This window comes from Simochromis diagramma, unplaced genomic scaffold (genome assembly GCF_900408965.1).
Source record: "Simochromis diagramma unplaced genomic scaffold, fSimDia1.1 OVJJ01000596.1, whole genome shotgun sequence".
NCBI lineage: Eukaryota > Metazoa > Chordata > Actinopteri > Cichliformes > Cichlidae > Simochromis > Simochromis diagramma.
In genome coordinates this window covers 8,718,377-8,731,755 of record NW_024387245.1, presented here as the reverse complement: position 1 = coordinate 8,731,755, position 13,379 = coordinate 8,718,377, and the positions used below count along the sequence as shown (strand labels likewise).

Below are 13,379 nucleotides of genomic sequence, written 5' to 3'. Positions count from 1 at the left end.
AAAGGATGTCTTCATGTCTCGTCACCTATAACACAGCACGGCACTCCGAGAAAGCTGTCTCCTTAGTGTTATTTGTTGTTTTTATAATTTTTTTACTCTGACATGTAAAAATTACACAGCATTCGTTCGTGTGCGTGTGTTTATATGCACACACATACTGTAATAAAAAAAACCATTTTCCTACTCATCCGTTATGCATTTATACCCTCCCACACACATCTTTCTGGAACTTATCCTCTCTGGTAGCTGTTGTCCTTCTTTTAGCGGTTGTCCTGTCGCAGGCAGTGACATCTGGCTCCTGTCCTCCTTCATCCAGATCAAGTAACATTTAGGGAAGCGTTCTATGGGCTGGCCAAAAAAAAGTACCCAAGAGAAAGCAGAGAAATGTCACCTGAACAAGCCGAGCCACCGAAGCAGAGGCGTAAATTAATCATTTAATTCATCAATTCATGTAGAAATACAAAATAGTCTTGCGTGAAGACAGCACTTCTCTCTGTTTATGTGTAGGTGTTTGGCAGAGATGTCCTTGCATGATTCAGAGAAAATACACAACACTTGCTCAAAAGTAAAGCCTCTCTTTTCTTTTCTTTTTTTTTAGCTATTGTCTTACAAAGATGGTACGAATAATGGGAAATACCCTGACACTGGTGATTGTTTTTCGATCAATCTTTTCAGTTCTACATTTAGAAGGATTTAAGGATTCGCTGCATTGTGCACGCTATAGTTCGAGTTTAATAAAGCTCTGCTTTACTGAGATGTGACGCATTCTTTCCAGACTTGCGTCAAACTGGGTGCTCACAAGTTTCGCTATTCGATGTCTCCTTAATTAATGGTGGATATGACCCCTGTATGTGCTTCTCGTTTCTCTTTTTTTTCGTCTTAGTCATTCTCCCCCTCATTCTGTTAGACTGTATATACATGTCTGTGTCCAAGTAGCAGAAGTTGCTTCAACCTAATTGTCTTTCTCTACTCGTACTGTCCTCAAATGACTTTCTCTCTGTCTCAACTCTCCCCTCCCGCCCTCCCTCCCTTGATTCTCTTTAGCTCTGCCCAGTCTCTGTCTCCGTCTGTAACTGTAGCCTGTGTTTTTCTCCTCCTCCCACTCCCTGCGACGTATAGATACTGCATTGATCAGACACACGCGCGCAGACACATGCACGGGCGTGCGCTCGCGCACACACTGAGCCTCCCACTCCTTTCATCATTGATTCGCTCTGCTCTGTTCTGCTCTGCTCTGGCCTCTCTTTCTCTCCCCCCCATTGTCTTTCTCACTCCCCCCCCTTCTCTCTCTCTCTCTCACTCACACACTCCCCCTATCTACAGCGGCACTTGTTGAATTCAACCCTTGGAGAACAGGGAGAGGGGGAGAGAAACAGAGAGCGAGATAATGACAAGGAGGCAGAGGGAGGCTTTGAGACAGTGCTAGAGCAGACAGTTAGCAGGGAGAATAGGGCTTTGGAGGGTATAGAGATTGTAGATAGGCCGAGAGAAAACAGACAGAGAAAAGTCAGTCAGCAGAGAGAATCATCTTTGAGACACTAGGAATGACACTTTAAGTGAGAGAAAGAGTCGACCAGACGGAGTACATCTGAGTGCTCTCCCTCCGTCTCTTAACTGCTCCTCTTCTGTCCTGGTCCTGACTGCTGCTGGCGTGTTTTGTGTGTGTGTGTGTGTGTGTGTGTGTCAAGGCTCCATGGTGTGCTTTAACCAGAAGACTGGCTTACTCAGGTCAGAACTGTCTGGGATAACAGAGTGAGCACTCTTTGTGTGCATTTGTGCATGTGTGAGAGACTGTTAGCAGAGGAAAAGGCATGTTCTTGTTTCTCCAGGTGAGTGCTTGCGTGCCAGAGTACACAGTAATTTCCCTGTGCAGCTTTTACTGCATGTGCGTGTGTGTCTTCATGCATGCAGGCTTTTATGTAAGTAAGCCACAGTGCATGCCTTTCTGTATGGAGTGCATGAAGTGGGAGAGTGTGTGTGAGAGAGAGAGAGAGAGGCGGTGACATCTTTTTCAGTTTGTATTCCTGGAAACTGTTCTGCAGCATTGCTCAATAATGAAACTAGTGCGTATATGTACGTATGTGTGGGTTGGTGGGAAGACAAAGGCAATTATAAAAGGTTCAGGGCTGGAATGAAGGTGCAAATATATCTGGAGAGTGTTACTGAAAAGGACTTTTTATTTGTTTTGTTTTTTAAAGTTGTCTTTCTTTGGATTGTTGTCTAGCTAGATCTGAGAAAGAGAACAACTGCCACGGTGTCAGCGAAATCCAGGAAAATCTATGACATGAAAAACAGGTTGCATTCAGTGTGGGGTTTATTTCTGAGAAAAGTTAAGGCGTACAGGCTGTCAAAGTCCATGCTGTGGGTAAATTGTTCTGGATGCATTAAGAGCAATACATGGAAGGAGTGCAAGGTTCTTGGAATTTAAGTAATGTAAAACAACATAGCCTAAAGGTATTTCACAACCTTCTATGCACAGTAGGCGCAGCATTGTGTTCGTGTTTTTTTTTTGTTTTTTTTTTCTCTGTGGAGTGACTCCTCCTTTCTCTCTCCTGCCTCGACTCTCTCACCCACTATCTCTGCATATCCATCTTTCTTTCGCACACCTCTCACTTCTCCCTCAACTGTATGCGTGTTCTCACTTCATCGCAACTCTATTTTCATTCTTACTCTTTGCTTTTTCTAAGAGAGAGAAACAACCTGAGAGGATCTATCTCTCTCTTCTCGCCCCTCTGCCTCCCTCTGGCATGTCTTTTCATCTTTCACGCGTTTGCTTTTCGCTCCTTCATTTGTCAGTGCGTTTCTCCTCTCCAACGCATTTACCATACCTTTTTTTTTGGATTCCTTCCGCTTTGTTATTACAGATGCCTCTCTCGGCGGCAGAGTCTGCAGTGAATATCTGAAGCCCCATCTTCCTTCCACTCTGTGGCCATCATGTCCCAGCTGCTCCATGTGGAGATCCCAAACTTTGGAGCTACGGTTCTGGGTTCCCTTAATGAGCAGCGCTTGCTGGGACACTACTGTGATGTATCCATACTGGTTAAAGGTCAGTTGGCAGAAAAATGTTAATGTTGCTCTGTTAATCACAGATTAACTTGTACAATGTGCTAACTGTCTTCGTCAATGTTCTCCACTTCTTTTTCCCTCAACCAGGCCAGGCTTTCAAAGCCCACCGGGCTGTTTTGGCCGCCAGCAGCCTCTACTTTCGTGACCTCTTCAGCAGCTCCACCAAGACCCAGTTTGAGTTGCCTTCCTCAGTCACACCGGCTTGCTTTGAGCAGATCCTCACTTTCTGCTACACAGGGAAGCTAACAATGGCAGCTAGTGAACAGCTGGTGGTCATGTACACAGCTGGCTACCTCCAAATTCAGCATATAGTTGAAAAAGGCATGGACCTAATGTTTAAGGCAAACTCACCTCACTGTGACTCGCAGACAATGGGGTCCTTAGAAGAAACGGTATCTGAGCCACAGAGTCCTTGTAATAATGGCAACGGCCTGGCAGTGGCTGCCCTTCTAGGGACCCCGGGATGGTCTTCGACTCTGCTCATACCGCAGCGTAAGATTAAAATTGAAGGAGGTGAGCCCTTGCCCCTGACTGTACCTTCAACGCCAAGTAAGACTTCGCCTTCAGAGCTTGGAAGTAGACTGGGGAGGGCCGGGCCGCTGTTCTACACAACAGCTGGAGGGACCCCTATCCCTGGTATGCCTGCTTTCAGCCTCCAGGGGACTAGTGGCAGTGGAGCTGGAGGAGGAGGAGCAGCCGGCGGTGACAGGTCCAGCCCCGGAGCTTCCAGTCTGCCCACAACCGACAGTCCCACGTCCTACCAGAACGAGGATGAGGAGTTTGAGGAGGAGCCCTACGATGGGATCACCGAGGAGACCTACAGTCATCTTTATGGACGTTCAGCCAATCCCTACGGGAGTGAGTATTGTGTTAGATGTTTCTAAAGTCCTTAACAATGCTTATTAGTATATGAAAAAACAGTAGCATGCCATAAGGAGCTGTGCTTACAACACACCCCCTGATTTTACAGCACTTCGAGCCTTAAAGCACGTTTATCAAAGTCCAGGACTCTGATAAAGTCTCAATGGCAACTTTAAATTTGTAGTCATGTCAAGTCTGATTTGGTGCATTACTTTCTCAGCTGCCCCTCGGCTCATATGGAGGAAATTAATTTGATAACAGAGCGATCTCAAAGTAAAACTTGAGAGGACTTGGAGAAACTAAATGTGGGGTTTATCCAGACCTCTTATCTGTTACAGGTTGTGCAAAAAATTTAAAAAACAAAACAAAAAAACTAGAACCTGATGCACATTCATTTCATCCCAATTACCTTGTTTAATCTTTTATGCATTGTGTGTCCTGCGCGTCTTTGAAAAGCAGGTTGTTGTACTTCCAGTGTGTGTGTGTTTGTGTGTGTGCATGTGTGTGTGTGTGTGTGTGTGTGTGGGGGGGGGTCTTTCAGCTTAAAGATAGCTTTATGGAGTTAGGATTGAAGTGCTTCGTGACCAACAACATCTTCCTTATCGCAGCTACAGCAGCCGGACCGTACCGCTTTTCATTATGGCTTTCTGCCACATTTTTTACACTGGTGTAGATTTTTTCAATACATGCAGGTGTAAATGGTTTGCATTCACATAAACACACCGACGGGGTACCTATGGATAGTGATAAACTCACACATGAGTACACATACACACAGATTCCGCTCTCCTTCATTCTTCACATCCTGCAGCTCAAAGGGAGGTTTGTCAAATTCTAGGGTTTCACATATTTATGAAATCCATTCTATCTGCAATCAGTCAGAGCACCCCAGGGTGACATTGTAGGATATTTGAGAACCATGCACATCTTTCCTGTGTGTGTGTGCACACGCGCAGATGTGTCTGCACATACAAATTGATTAATCTACACCTTTCGCTATGTGCATGCGTGTGGCAGTTATTGGATTAATTTCTTTTTGTTTCGTGTGTGTGTGCGTGCAGGACGAGTATGCATGTGTATACACTCACAAGCTGTCTTAGAGGTTTTGGGGTGAAAAAAAGAGTTTTTGAATAAGAACCCAACACTCAGCTCTGGATATGTCCCCCCCCCCCCTCCAAAACTAAAGATGCTGATGCTGCACAGTGACTTGTCTAGGATGCATCTGCAATGCTCTAAAACATTCATGAAACACAACAAACTTGTATGAGATTACCCCAACCTGCTTTACTAATTAAATTTCATAGCTTCTATTTTGGTGTGGATACACAGGGGTAGGCGTGGAAAACAACTTTGTTTAGGGTGTTTTTATTCCAGTAAAGTGACGGATACCAATGTGTTTTTGTGATGTGAGATTTTAAATAAAGTTTGCATTTCGGTTCTTTGTCTCTTTTTTTTTTAGTCCAAGACAAGCCGGAGATGGCGTCGATGCCCTTGTCCTTGGAGAACCGCAACTGCGTGCTGATCCGCAGGGACCTTGTGGCGCTGCCTGCAAGCCTCATAAGCCAGATAGGCTACCGCTGCCATCCTAAGCTCTATACTGAGGGGGACCCTGGAGAGAAGCTGGAGCTGGTGGCGGGTAGGCACGCACAAAGCAATCACAAATCACTCACAGCACATTTAGATGCTAACATTTTACCCCTGCAGAATTTCCCAGGATTCGCTTACACACCAAGTGAGTTTGGAAGATATGGAAATTGGATTTAAAAATAATTTAACTAAATGAATTTAAAGTCATAAATTCAGGAGGATAGAGAGCTCATTGTCAAAGTTTAAAGTTACCGAAATCTTTTTAATGAGACTTGGGCAAAGAGCACCATCCATTAGAGAATTTACCCACAGCCCTGTGACCTTCATTCATAGTGAATGTAAGGGTCAACTGCATGTAATCAGCCCTCTTTGTCCAATATGAGACTCCTACCAGAGAATTACTGCTCATTCACAGCAACTTGACTATGCATAAGTGCTAAAAATTTTTTGATTAAGACTGTTTAGTTAAACTATGTTTACAACTCAGTGCTGTTTAATTGAATTCATATTCCTAATTAAAAGGCTGTTTGGGAAAACATTGTCTGACCCATGTTAATGCACTGATCAGGCAAGGGTCAGGAAGCCGGCGCCACGTCTCTGTCTGTCAGACTGAAAGTGCTAAAATAAAGCTGCAAGTTTCTTTGCAGAGATTTAAGGCTGAAACAGAAGGACCATCTCTGCACCCATCCAACCATCTCTGCAGATATCATCAGTCTTTATGGAAGAGTAGCTAGACAGAAGTCACTCTGGAGTAAAAAGCATATGACTGTCTGCCGGGAGTTTGCCAAATGGTCCTTACAGAGCTCTGAGAGTATGAGGGAAAAGTTCTTTTATTTATTTTTTATTTTTTTGGTACAATGAGACAAAAATTGAACTCTTTGGTCTGGCTCCCACATCACGCTCTTGGCACTTCAAAGAGAACAGGTACAACTCACCGTGTAGGTAATACAGCTTCCACAAAGGAACGTGACAGAAAACCTTAAATCGATTCGGTGCCGAATCTCTCCACACAAAAGAACGACATCTGAGTACTTCCCAGCGTAATTCACAGAGAGCCGAGCACAATAATGCGCAAGTCGTGGTGAATAATCCAAAACTCGATTGGTATAAGGGCTCATGCACTGCTGAGGAAGGGATGACGCTGGAAAGAAAGCAAAACAGAGTCATTTAATAGTGTGCTGCTTTTGTCACCGTCTGTTCCTCTTCTCTAATTTCTGACTCCCATTTTGTTTAAGTCCATTAAAGATCTCCTTAAACTTTGACTTCAAATATAGAAAAAGGCCTCAAAGTGGAGTAAAAGGTAAAAGAAGCAGAGAGGAGGGCCTTCAAAGATAAAGGAAAATGCTGTAATGTCAGCGTGTTTCACACAAGATTTTTTTTCTTTTTTTTTTCTTTGTTTCCCACACAGGTACACAAGTGTTCATGACTCGAGGCCAGCTGATGAATTGTCATCTGTGTGCCGGCATCAAACACAAAGTCTTGCTCCGCCGTCTCTTAGCCACATTCTTTGACAGGTGAGCAGAAAAATGTGCAAGTAATGAACAAACTGTTTAAGTATTTCGACTCTTAGGCTTGACTTCTGTGTATGACTCCAACACTACTGCTGTTGTCACAAACCAACTTTCACACTCCATCTGTGGCCATGTTGTGCAATGCGGTTTGTTATGTGTGCTCCCATGTTTATCTACTGTATGTGCCTGTTGCTGACTCTGCCCCCTGGTGTTGACTTTGCATCCCTGCAGAAACACTTTAGCCAATAGCTGTGGGACGGGCATTCGCTCTTCTACTAGTGATCCCAGCAGGAAACCCCTGGACAGCAGGGTCCTCAACGCTGTCAAACGTAGGTCATACTTGATAGAAGTAATGGAAGTTTCAAAGGGGGGCAGTTTGTGGCACGCTGACTTTTGCTGTATTCTTTCTTTCTTTTTTTACAGTCTACTGTCAAAATTTCAACCCTAACTTCAAGGAGAGTGAAATGAATGTGATTGCTGCTGACATGTGCACAAATGCGAGGCGGGTCCGCAAGCGATGGTTGCCCAAGATTAAGTCCATGCTGCCCGATGGCATGGATGTGTACCGTGCAGGAATGGGCATGAGCGCTGCTATAGGTCTGGGTCTGACGCTGGGTGCCCCTCAGTCAGGGTTACCCCTCACTTTTGAGGCCGACTTCAAGACCTTAGAGCAAAGGTTGTATCCTGATCGTAAGGACCCTCTCAGGACTCACCCACCCCTGACAGAAGGCAGCCCCGGGTCTGGGGCGGCTGGAGCAGAAGCTGAAGATGAAGGCGAAGGAGCAGTCCAAGAGGAACAGGAGGAAGACGAGGATGAAGCTAGGTTAGAGGGTGTAGACAGATCACTGGGGGCGATCCCAGGAGCCGAGGCAGGCAACTGTGGCGACACGCCGGCTGAGCAGGAAGCAGAAAATTTTGGACAAGGTGCGAGGGTGAACGGACAGTGAATGTCCTTTTTAGGCTGTCTCTTACATTGTGAGAGACAGCCTCTTCTCTTTGCTTGCTCTTTTACAACAGCTCGTCCGCCACTCTTCCTCCTCCTCTGTGCTTCCTCACCGGGAATTTCGCAGCACAAGAAGCCGCACTCACTGATCTTACTATACAGGAATCTGTCGCACATGCATGCGCACACGTGTGCTTGCGTGCTCCCATAATTGCCGCTAGTGGAAGCAGAACACTGTTCTTAGAAGTAGACACAGGCATGGCATTAGCACTTTGAGAAAGTCGACTCTTTCTGCTCCGCCCGTTTCTTGGTACACTCAGTATGTACTCAGTGTTTTGGCATCCGCAGCATTATTACAAAGGCCTGGTAGCAGAACAAATGGCTGTAATGATTCATCATTCAAGTGCAATACAAAAGCAACAGCTGCTTTGCCGGTGTGGTACACTGATTTGTAAACTGATTCCATTTTCTTGGAAAGCTGCATCAGAAACTAACCCGTGTAACCTTGGGGAAAACAGATCTGGAAAGAGCAATGTTGACCGCTTTATGTTACTTTACTGTATTTTGAACGTGTATGAATGTATAACAACAACAGTTTTGCAATTTAAGGCCATGTACTGTGGTAGCTCCATTAAACAAAACGGTTTTCTCCCTATTAAATAGGCCCATCATTTATATGATCAAAATTTTTTTAAGCAGTCATGTCTATAGTCCACAGTCTAAAAACAACTCTTATCACATGAAGTTGTTTATTCGCGCATATTTGCCCATGACATGTTGAATTAGGTTGTCAATGTGATGCCTGTGTCTGCTCCAGACCACTCCTCCCCAACCACACATGCATACAGATAAGACATATTTCCTAACCCGTGGATAATAGCCTTGAATATCTGCGCCAATGTATTCAGAATACATGGGCTATAAAAACAGTGCTTTTTAACTCTGGGTAAAAATCATTCTCTTGTGGAGATACATAGAGAGACTTGAACATGAACATGCACTAAAAGAAAGAGAGAGAGAGAGAAAAAATCCGAGCTTGCATGCATTCATACAAACAGTGGATACAAAGAATTCTCGGAAAAAAAAAAACACCAACAAAGCCACAGACCTGCATTGAAATAAGATAACAGCTGCCGTTGCCTCGAGATACGCTGTTAATGCTCAAAGAGGACTCTCTCCGTTTTCCGCTGGACCTGACCGCAGTCTGACGCATGTTAGAACTGATCCGGCTGTGACCCAGGATTTACACAGTAACAGTTGGAATTTCTTGTTGTTTTATTTGTTTTTTGTTTGTTTGTTTTTGTTTTTGTTTTTAAACTAAAGAGTGTGCTGTGCCCATGAGCAGAGGAGACTGGATATATGGAGTAGTAAAGAAGTGCACTACACTGGGCAGTAGAAGAACGAATGTTAGAGAGAAGCACTGTTCCACCTCGGTGATGTTGTGGTGGTGGTGTGATATGCACCGATACTACGCAGTCCTGCTTCCTACCTGGCTGTTTGTTTGTTTGTTTTATTGTTTGTTCTTTTTTTTTCTTTGGGTGGGTGGGTAAGTTATTGAATCAAACTTATACGAGCAATTTATGCTGGCTTATTGCATTTGCACTCAAAAGAAGGTAAAGAGCCGAGACGCTGAGGGAGGTAACGTGGACCTTTTTAATTGAGAGGCTGTAACGACAACACCTGAAACGAGTCTCTCTGACAATGACTGTTTCTACGTTTTGGAAGGGGGGTGGGGGGAGCAAAGCAATGTCCAACAGGGACTTTAAACGTGCATTCGTCATACCTGATTTCTTCTTTCGATATCTGTTTTTTGCCACACAGCCTTTCTTCATTGTGCAATGCATAGATCTTCCCTGTATCTTTTTTCCCCCCCCTATCAGCAAACGAAAGCACAGAAAAGGCCGTTCATTTAAGTAAAAGAGAAGCCACCAACATTTGGGGGAAAGTGGGTTGTGATAGGTTAATTTAAGAACTGCCAGGCTTAGTACTAATACTATTCTCAAAATATATGCTATGCCACTTCATGAGCGGGGCCAGAGTAGTCTCCGTTTCTGCTCTTGTTTCAGCGTCTGTTAGGGGAAGTTTTAAGATGGCCCTGCACAAGAAACACAGGGTTACGATTGCACTAGGTAGTAACAAAAAGGTTCATAGCGCGTTTATTTTCTTTGGGAATAAGTACGATCTGCCGCAGATAAAACAAGACTGTGACACGATGGCTGGGATGATGGATGAATGTAATCTGTAGCACTGCTGTGGTGAGGGTCCAAGCTTTGATTTGAGTATAGTAAATTCTTCAAAATATGCCATAATATAAAATTAATACCGACTGTGAGGCTGGGTGGTGTTTAAACCTAAAGCTTTATTGATATAGTGATTTTTTTTTTTTTTTTTTTTTTTTTTCTTTTCAAACTGCGAACAGGTCTTCCAGTGTAGTGAACATCGTTATGTGCAAAACTGAGCAAGGTTCACATGCAGTGCAGGCTTTTTTTTCCCCTCTGTTTGATGTTTTTTTTTTTTTAACACAGAGATTTTGCAAATTGTACCTTCATATCATATGTTTATTATTCTTACAGGTTTTTCTCGCAGTAAAAAAAAAAAAACAATATTCAGTTGTCTATTTGAGCCACTTAAATGTCTGATCACTTCTGGTTATGCCAGTCAGAGTAAAAGACTTGAGAAATGAATATGTGTAGCCTTTATTTTGGAAAATATAGAAAGTAGCTGTTATAGCTTCAGAAAAAGAGAGAGAGAGAGAGAGAAACCTTTCTACTCAGTAAACTGGGCAATGAGTGTGATATTCTTTGTATTTAATATTTCTCTCTGTGTGTTTTTGTGTAAAATAAATCTTTGACTTTGATCTTTTTGCATAGGAGGACTTTCGCAGAGATACTAAATACATGGGGAATATGAAATCAGCTGCAATTAAAATAAAGCAGTAAATAATAATGGGTGGGAAACATGGATGTGTTCCACTGTAGTATTAAAGGGGTGCGGAGCAGTGCCTTAGACTGTGAATGTGTGGGTGTGGATGCGTGCCATTACTTTGTGTTCAGAAGCAAACAGGACCAAGGATCTACTAAATATAGCCAGATAACACTTTTTTTTGGCCATTTTTGAGTTTAAAATTAAAAACTAGTAATCTTTTATTCTAATAAATGATATTAATAACATAGTCATTTATTCACCTTACATTCTTGCTTTATGTTTTCCATCATGTTGGCTCACCAGCCCAGTATTACATATTTACAGCACAGCTCTTAAAGAATCTGGGTGAACACCCTTGGAAGAAATTCAAATGAAATCTCATTCGTAGTATAGTCAAGTGTAGTCAAACCTGTTCATCAGTTAGTCACATTTAAGGTGTGGCGGGCTTTTGTTGTTGTTGTTTGGGGTGGGGATCTTTCTTTTTTTATGCACGATTTCCTTATCACGCGCTGGTTTTGACCAGCTCATTCACTTTTTCTGCCCTGCTGCAAAACAAAGCCATCAAAAAACCCCAAAACAGAACGATAATCCTTTAAGACCGCTTGGGGTTTGATCCTTTTCTTGTGCAGGGTAAATGAACGATGTTGCACTCTAAACGGAGAATGTCATGGCTAACCCTTGGGAAGATTGACGTGGCCAAAAGAGAAAAGTCCAGTTACATGTATGTTATGTATCGGACGTGTTTCTCATTTATATCAAACTTTTTGTTTTTCTTGGATGGTTATTGAATAGAGGGTATTTTGTTGCAAATAACTTCTTCCTCACTTTGCATCGGGCTCTGCTCACCCCCACACGGACACTGTACTTTTTTGTTCCAGTGACTGGCTCATCATGAAAAACAATACATTTATATGCAAAGAGACACTTGTACCATAAAATGCATGCCATTCGCACACTCACCGCAACCCAATGAAACCTCTGATCTTTATGCACCATGTATTTTATGCTGAATAACTCTTGTCACTGTTAGTAAACAAAGATCGAGGTGTCCTGTGGTGAGCAGGGCTGGATTTTTTTATTATACAACCTGGCCTTTCGCTGAATGTTTGCATAAAGCTGAATTTCTTGTATTAATGACAGCAAAGTAGTGACAAAGAGTGGAATACAGAGACTAAGTACACAGTTCAGTGTGTTCACAGCTCAGCACACTCAGAAGAAAATGCACTGAAGGTTTGTTTGTGTATTTACGTGTCCTTGTACATAACGCCAGCACTTTAGAACTACTTGGAAAGGTGAAAGGAAAAACACTGAGAGCAACCGGGTGTTAGGCAAATGAGGAGTAAATGCAACTTTTAAAGCCATGTGTTCAGAGCGCTGACAATCAGAATAGGAACGAGACCCAAAGTGCACTACGGGACATATGGTATGACTTGCTATGTGCTCTTGCTGTTTGCTTTGTCTTTCTTCAGCTTGCTTCGGTCTGTGCTAGCTTCCTTTCCAGAGTGGAGGGACATGGTGATGTTATCTCCAGCCTTCTTGGTTATAAGTGTGTCTTTAAAACCAGGACTGAGTCAAACTTTGGTGCTTTGCAAACAGAGCTGGACACGGACCATATCTGTCATGCTCTGGTAAGCATGTTCTGGACGTGGTCCTGAGCCCAGGTTTTGTTGATAACCCCCTTTGATGGACAACAACCCTACACCGATCATGGTAATGTTCTTCACTATCAGCTGGGTTTGGATCAGGCAAACTGGGATGGGACAATTTCAGTGTTGATGCCGCTTTATGTTTCAAATGAAAAAGATGTTTATGCGCCTTCTGACTCAAGCATCAATAATATATACAACAGAAATGCAAGTTGCCACTTTTGATGTAATCTACCTTTCATTCCCATCATATTTGCCATCACCAGTTTTAAGTTGTATAGTCCAAGAGTACCCAATTTCTTTAAATGCAATACAGAAAAATCTGCTTTCTAATAAAAGTCCTTACTTCACCATATACTGTCTTTTGTCTCTCTTTGCATTTGCCAAAGTACCTACAAAAGGATGCACTTGAAATATATTTTTCTCTGGAAGTTGCGATTTATTGTAGATCTGCATGGCTTCAAACATGTAAGTAATGAGATTCCAGCAGAAAGAAGACAAATTAGTGACAATAATAATTCTCACTGTCTGTGCCACCGAGCTGTGAAATTCTTGTGTCATTAAAATGGTGTTAAATTTTGCTGGATGAGTCACTGGAGTTCCTTCAAAGATGAATGTAACATAAAGTATACAGCCAGTTTTATTTCATGAAGGCACAGGTTTAGAATTGCAGGCAACACTGGATCGATCCAAATCAACCATATTAACCTAAGCATTTCATCTATGATATATAAATATATGTAGGGGGGGGGGCTCTTATTAAGCTACCCCTCATTCTTTCAATTTTTTTTAAATTTATTTTGCTATGAAAATGAGAAAGACTGAAGATGCAGCAGTTTA

The 13,379-nt window shown here is 42.9% G+C and overlaps 1 protein-coding gene across 6 annotated transcripts in view; it reads left to right on the top strand.

The window, feature by feature from the left end:
* The window catches only part of LOC120747439 (nucleus accumbens-associated protein 2), a 38,605-nt gene extending 25,711 nt beyond the window's left edge, over nt 1-12,894 (top strand). For 4 of the 6 annotated variants that reach the window (XM_040053302.1, XM_040053300.1, XM_040053301.1 and 1 more), the window contains exons 2-7: nt 2,865-3,046; nt 3,154-3,924; nt 5,387-5,563; nt 6,923-7,028; nt 7,257-7,354; nt 7,449-12,894. In XM_040053302.1, the coding sequence (XP_039909236.1) occupies nt 2,935-3,046; nt 3,154-3,924; nt 5,387-5,563; nt 6,923-7,028; nt 7,257-7,354; nt 7,449-7,972 (1,788 nt within the window). In that variant the 5' untranslated portion in view covers nt 2,865-2,934 and the 3' untranslated portion in view covers nt 7,973-12,894. The other 2 variants (XM_040053299.1, XM_040053303.1) reach the window with 2 other exon arrangements.
* The last annotated feature ends 485 nt before the right edge of the window (nt 12,895-13,379 follow it).